General features: G+C 37.5%; 1 protein-coding gene across 1 annotated transcript in view; it reads left to right on the top strand.

Moving 5' to 3' along the window:
• The first annotated feature begins 5,068 nt into the window (after positions 1-5,068).
• LOC107659109 (polycystic kidney disease protein 1-like 2) overlaps positions 5,069-7,827 on the top strand; it is a 31,536-nt gene continuing 28,777 nt past the window's right edge. Inside the window, 2 exon segments of the mRNA XM_074186901.1 lie at positions 5,069-5,180; positions 6,983-7,237. Coding sequence (XP_074043002.1) covers positions 5,069-5,180; positions 6,983-7,237 — 367 coding nt within the window.

Genomic DNA, 7,827 nt, shown 5'->3' with positions numbered 1-7,827 from the left:
TGAGACTCTCCACACATGTAAATGATAACAGTTCATGTGGAGCAGCATTTGAGCCGCTCTGAGATGCACGTACATAAACTACACGCATGTCAATAATTAAAGTGCACATATTAAACCTGCGTATATATATTTTTAATTGAATCGTAGCATTTGTGAATTCACAATAGCATTATGCTTTATGATGATTTTTAAATGAGTTTATACTACGGGCGTTGAATGCTTGAATCTGATTGGCTGACGAACGTTCTGGTGTGCAATTATTTTCAGGGAAATGCACAGGGAACTTAATTCCAGGCAGGTCTGGACCGCATTACATGTCCATATCACTTCGCCAAATTATTTCTGTTATTTCAAAGGTCTTACAACAGCATAATAACCAAAACCCACAACAACACTGGCCAGACAAATAAATATAGTAAGCATTATGATAAAAACGACAGATAATTTCCGTGTTTTGCCACATAATTACGTTTTATTATGTAGGTAAAGCACATACTCTATCTCTCTCTCACACAGACGCACATACATAACTTACAGCACACACGCTAACGTTGTTATCGCTATCTGGCGATTTTATTTTAAAAGCTACATGATATATTTCTCACAAGCGAGGTAACAACGGCGCTGTTCGTGAAGAAAATGAAATTAAGTTTCACTGTTAGTTATGGTGACCATATTTTTGTTTTCCAAAAAGAGGACAGTATGTGCGGGCGGGGTGGGGGGCTGGGGTATGGTTGGTTGGTGGTTAAAGTAATGCCGAAAGCGGCAGATTTCACTGATCACAGGTTGAGAGGAGAGGTGGCTGACAGACCATGTTGGAGGATTTGCTGCTCAACGTATCCTGAGCTCATTGACAAAAATATCTGATCTTCCTTTACACAGAGCGCACGTGATCGTGAAATCGAAAGTGAACAGCGAGCGATCATTCAAAAGAGATTATATTCCCGCATATTGATAGCGGCTCCCTGATGCGCGAAAATTATATGCAATATTAGAATGTTTGCCGGAGTGGGTGGGACTGGACACAGTCTTCTTCAGGGCTCTAACGCAAAAATGCACACTATGAATGGCGACTGTAGAAAGCAAAAGCCGAATCCCGGACATTTTGGGCGATTTAGAAATCCCGGCCGGACGCAATTTTTAAGGTCCAAAAAGAGGACATGTCCGGGAAAAAGAGGACGTATAGTCACCCTACTGTTAGTAGAGACGCTGCTGCCAAACAATTTTGAGAGACACAGGTAGTGCATGCTCTCTCTCTCTCTCTCTCTCTCTCTCTCTCTCTCTCTCTGTCTGTCTAATAACTTCATCAATATCTGCATTAGTCTGCTATCAATGGCTCAAGCCTCCGTTACTAGGTCTAAAATGACGTTTTGGAATTAGCAACGGAGGCGTTGGATGAGTGTGCATTATTTTTATAATAATTCAACGGCCCGTCGTCAGTTATTCCTTACTTAATATATCACGCAGCCTTGGAAGACGGTCTAATAGCCTAATGATTTTCGTGGATTCTCGTCCATGGAATGCGCCACTTCCGGTATTTTGCCGATTAATCGAGGATTTAAAAAAATGGAGTAGCCTACTCTAAATGAATCGAGGAATCCAGCCCTACTATTGCATGCGCATTTTGAAGTAGCCTATCGCATCAGAAAACAGTGATGGAAAAGCCCTATCCCTGCTAACACACAATGTAACAGTTACATAATGTATTTGTACTTTTTGGTAATTTCCATAGGGTAATTTCATGACTTACCATTTGACAACTTAACTACAACATCGCATGTCTGTAATTTCATCACCATCAAATTACCAACTCACGACGTCGTCAGTACATTTTCCTAAACGTTGTAAGATTACCAAGGACATTCCAGATACCTACTCTATTCATAATATATTGGTAATTTCATGACTTACTGGCAACGTAACTGCAATGTCACATGTTCGTAATTTCATTACCATCATTTACACGTAAATTATATGCAGGTTTTTTTTCAAAATAGCTATTTGAAATGTGTAATTAGACACAAGATTATTTTTTTTTTTAAATCCCTTAATTTGCAAAAAAAAGTTTTTATGCTCGCTTGAGGTGGTTTTTGATTTAAAGTGAAAAAAAAGTGAAAAAGTGATGTGACATGTGGCCAAGTATGGTGACCCATACTTGGAATTAGTGCTCTGCATTTAACCCATCCAAAGTGCACACACACAGCAGTGAACACACACACACCGTGAACACACACCCGGAGCAGTGGGCAGCCATTTTTTGCTGCGGCGCCCGGGGAGCAGTTGGGGGTTCGGTGCCTTGCTCAAGGGCACCTCAGTCGTGGTACTGAGGGTGGGAGAAAAGGGTTAATGCGAATAATGGGAGATGAAAACGCATTTGGCGAATAAATTCTTCCATGCGCATAAAAAAAAAACTCATGTGACTTTGCGCTATCCATCTCCAAAAGCAATAACCACATTTATTGTGTTTCGTCTGCTTGCTCAAAGTGCAATTTATTATATCCCTTACGAAAAAGAAGTTTATTCAAGTGTACTATTAGTATACTTATTTTTAAACTAAAAATAAGAAAGTATACTTTCAGTCTACATTTTATGTACTTTTCAGAAATGTGCTTTATGTACTTCTCAGAAATATACTTAAAATGACATTTAAGTATACTTGACTTATAAGTCTAAATATATTTGAGCTATACTTGTGCTCTGGGAATCCATCTTTTCATTGTTATACTGTAGGGGACGCTATTACACATCTACTGTACAAAATTTCCAAAACACAAGCGAAGAAGAAACCGAAACAACAGATGCTTCCACATGTAATGTAACACGATCAGACATAAAACAGCATCAAAACTGTGTGATGTTATGGAATAAAATGTCGACCCATGAAGAGGTAATGACTGTCAAGCTTTGGGCTGTTGATTGACTCCATCTACGTTTTGATTATCATTATCATTCATCTTTTTTTGTTCAAAATGTTGTTTATTTATTTATTTATTTTTATTTATGAAACTTACCCACATTCATGTGTTTATAAAAAAGAATGCATGAAGCTAGAATAAAATGTTTTTGTTTAGAAGCAGATACCCCGTTCTTTCTTTTGGTGTTTTGTATGTTCAGATGTATGTTCAGATATTCATATAACACAACATATACAAATTAATACCTAAATAGTGACATAGTAGTATACTTAAAGTATGATGTAACGTTCACTTGAAGAAAACTTACGAGTATACTTGCAGTATAAACTACTAAACTAGTTACTAAATGCTATAAGTATTTACTTAGTAAACCATCAGCATGCCTATAAGTTCACTTTTAGTATAGTTGTAGTACAAACTAAAAACATAGATGTAAACTAGTTGTGTATTCAAAGTTTACTACTGTTATACTTAAAGTATACTTTTATATACAAAAAAGTGGGCCAATTTAGTCCCAAGGAGTATTGAAATAGTACACTTACAAGTATACTACTAGTACACTGATATTTGTATACTTACTACATAAAGTATACTTAAAAATATACTTGAACTTTACTTAAGTATACTTAATAAAATAAACTTGAAGTGTACTTCTTTTTGGTAAGGGATATGAAAATATATTCAGTGGCTTCTCCTACTTTTCTTGGTGATATTTAGTGCCAGTTTATCAGGAAGTGACGGTTTTGTTCTCTTTGACTCGTTGGATGGAAACGGTGATTATTTGCACAAGTTTTATGCGATATTCCAATTTTGCGTTAAATTAAAAAAGTTAAAGTTGCAACTCTGGATGGAAACCCATTGATATTACAGTACAGAAGGTCTTTCGGCATTATTCTGAACATAAGCATTCGTTTCATAGAAAGGAAGAAAAGAAGCTCTCGGGAGGGTGTGTAACAGTGGCGAGGCTACATAAGGGCCAGGGTGGCACTGGCCCATTCAGATTGACGGCTGGCCCGCCCAATCAAATGAGGAAAGAATAAAAATCCTGCATACATTACATACTCATATTTTCCCCAGACATGCCCTCTTTTTGGTACTAAAAAAATGCGTCCGGCATTTTTAAACCGATTTCTAAATCGCCCTAAACGTCTGGGATTCGGCTTTTGCTTTCTACAGTCGCCAATCCTTGTTTGTGTTTTTGTATTAGAGCCCTGCGAGGGGCTGTTTTCTTAATCCCGCTCCTGCTGAATTTCTGACCATTACCGCCTGCTCCTGCAACGTGTATGTTCCACTCCCGAGATGTTTGTGTCCAGTTCCACCCGCTACCGCAAACATTCTAACATTGCATATAATTTTCGTGCATTAAGGAGCCGCTATCAATATGCGGAGTATAATCTATTTTGAATGAGCGCTCGCTTCACTTTCACTTTCGATTTTGTGATCACGCGTGCTCTGTGTAAAGGAAGCACATCTTATGAGATAGGATATTTTTCAATGAGCTCAGGATCTGTTGGAGCAGCAAATCCTCTAGTATGATCTTGTCAGTCATCTCTAATAATCTGAGACACCTCAGTGCAAAAGGCAGGCATAGGGGGCTTCTTAGGATGTTTGGAACATACTAACATGATTTGGCACCAGTTGCAAATGGCCAAAAAGTAGAAGAAAGACCTACAGTACATGTGGTGTAGATCTTGCCAATGCCTTTGGGACAGTGCCACATAACCTGCTGTGGGCAGCAATTGATTTCTTCCATTTTCCAGAACAGATAACAAAGTTGATTAAAGCCTGCTTTGGGGATCTTCAGGTCTGTATTACCATTATTATAGTACCACCACCTGGCAGCAGGTTGTACCATCTCTCCACTGGCATTCACTATGGCAATAGAGATGATAATTCGGGCATCTCGTTGGGTGGTTGGAAGGGAACGTTTGAAAAATGGGTTGCGGCTCCCTCCAATTAGGGCAGACATGGATGATATGACTACCATCACAATGACTAAAGCATGTACTAAGCGGCTGCTGGATAAGCTCCAGGAAAACATCAGATGGGCACAAATGGAGATTTAACCTGGAAAATCTCGCAGCATCTCCATTGTCAAAGGCCGATTTACTAATGACAGGTTCTGTATAGTGGGAGAGCCCATACCAACGGTCATGGAAAAGCCCATCAAAAGCCTTAGACATTGGTACACCGCAGACCTTAAAGACTCAAAACATGTGGAACAACTCAGGCAAGAGACAGACAGTGGACTCAAGAGAATCAATGGTACAGCTCTTCTGGGGAAATTGAAGCTGTGGTGCTTCCAATTTGGTTTGTTGCCATGACTTATGTGGCCAATTTCCATATAAGAGCTAATTTTATCTCACGCCAAGCACCTGGAGAGACTGGTGAGTACACAGTTGAGGAAATGGATTGGGCTACCAAGATGCTTTAGCAGCATAGGGCTGTACGGCAATGGAGCTCTTTCAAGCCTATTTCAAGCCTTGTGGAGGAGTACAAATGCGCCAAAACACAATTGTTGCCGAAAGTCAGAGCCAGTCTGCAGATTTGAGTTGACAGATTTAATTGAAAATCGCGTAGTGTACAATGGTTAGACTCCCAATTTTTTCAGCTTCAGACTTTTTCAGCTTCCATCCAGTCAGAGGATATCAAACATGTCTGATATTTTCAGCCGATTTTGAACCACATATTGTTTTCATTTGTCATGCACCTGCAACAAGGCGCACACTTCTGCATGAGTTTGTTGTCATCTAAATGACTTTAAGTCTGGTAGAGTGTGATCCTCAGTCGAGTAGTGTATGATGCCCAGTTTTTCCTTTGTGACTGTTTACAAAGTCAGTAAGTCTATAATGACTAGCATTTAAAAATCTGTTCCATGCTGGAATACACTCATTTTAAAATCTGACCAGATTTAAAAACACTAGGCATCATACACTCACCGACTTTTTAAATAGTCACAAAAGAAAAACTGGCCATCATACATTAAAGTCTGGTAGTGTATGAACCTCAGTCGTTTAAAGTCGTTCCGGTCACAAAAATCACATGCAATTTGCATCCTTATTTTTATCTCATGTAGGCTATTGTAAAATGATTTTTGAAAAAGCCACTGAGGTCCACCCATATGTTAACAAGGTCCACTCAATTTAAAATTTCTGGCTTCGCCACTGGTATGTAAACGTTACTTCCTTTTGATTTTCCCAGCAAAACCTTTCTCTTCTTTTACATGTAGACTGATTTTTATGTGAAGAACTCTACAGTCTTTCATAGATAACCTAGGAAGTCTGGGAAGATCTTGTGTTTTAAGTTTCGTTACAAGCTGTTCACACATTGACAGTAAAAAAATGACTAATGCATGAAAATTCTTACATATATCCCCTTTAATTTAGATCAAAAGGCCTTTAAATAAAATAAAAATAAATAATATAAATAAAAATAAAATATAAAAATAAAATAAAGAATTGTTTTACTGGAATATCTATCATAATCTTAATGAAAATGATCTTATATGACTCTAAAAGAATACAAAAAACTAGATCTTTTAAGACTATTATGATTAATAGAATAAAACAATTCTTAATTCTTTTAAGAACTTTATTCTGACACAATACAGCAGGGTTCTGAATATCAAAAGAATTCTCTATGATTCTTATTTGATCTAGATTCATTTCTGTTGGCAAAACCATTCAGTTTACCATGATGAAATTCTAACCTGGATCTACACTAACTTCTAGAACGTCTGTCAGATGTACAGTATGTGCCAGTGTGTTGTGCGTCACTGTGGGTTAAGGCTGGCTTATCTTGTTGATCTAAATGAACATTGCCTTTGTTTGTGTAAAAACACAATATGCATCCATTAGGCTATTGCATTACTGGGTTTTGTTTGAGAGCCAGTCAATAGGAAGGATTCAGTTGTCATTTGGGAAGCTGGTGTATTTTTGGCAGGGCTCAAAACCCTTTATATAGAGGAAATCACCAGGATTCCTCTTCTAGTCTTTATGCATAAGGACTAGAGATGGATGGCAGACTCTTTACTTTGCTATTTCTGATCGTAATTAATATCATCTCAGCATGTGGCGAAGCAGTTAGTGAAGGGCTTTCTTGCTCAGAAAATCAGCAGGCATTTGAAAGCTCCTGCTATGAGTTTGTGGCCCTGCAGCGCAGTTTCCTCAGCGCTCAGGCTTGGTGTGAGCAGGACGGTGGGCATCTGGCCTTCATCCAGAATGATGAAACCCAGCAGTTTCTACAAAAACACCTGCAGCCGGAGCAGGACTGGTGGATAGGACTGGTGTCTACCTCCATCAACCTCGCTCTGGACACGCAAGGTATGTGTTCGGTGTAGATTATTGTGAAAGCTTGAATTAATGCTGTCCAGCAATAGTGTAGTTTAAATATTATGGTATTTATATTCAATAGAAATTGTAACTCATCAAATATTTAGGGCTAAATTTAAGATTTGAATTGCATGTAAATTTTCCATCCATTTGGATTGCACAGATTTAACACAAACACACTAATAAACTTAATGTGATGCATATTTGTCAGTCATAAATAAATGAAACCAGTTATATATTTATCATCAATAAGACATATCAATCTAAACATATTTTAACCATGTTCATACTTTTTAAGTGAATGGATGTTATCGTTTTCTCAATGAACAGATTTAAGCCACTTGAATAAATGCATTTTGAAAATACGTTTTTATTATATAATTACAATCAAATATATTCAAATAGTTAATAATAAATGCCATGATTTTTAAGTGCAGAAAAAAAACAAAACAAAACAAAGCAAAACATGAATCTTAAATTTAGTCCTATATTATTATGTGTACATGATAGTAGGCCAGCTTATTTTTCCACACATAATATATATATATATATATATATATATATATAATGTAAACAATAAG

Source organism: Sinocyclocheilus anshuiensis, unplaced genomic scaffold, assembly GCF_001515605.1.
Source record: "Sinocyclocheilus anshuiensis isolate Anshui unplaced genomic scaffold, SAMN03320099.WGS_v1.1 scaffold87, whole genome shotgun sequence".
NCBI lineage: Eukaryota > Metazoa > Chordata > Actinopteri > Cypriniformes > Cyprinidae > Sinocyclocheilus > Sinocyclocheilus anshuiensis.
Note: the sequence above shows the minus strand (reverse complement) of the source record. Positions and strands in the feature narration are given on the sequence as shown.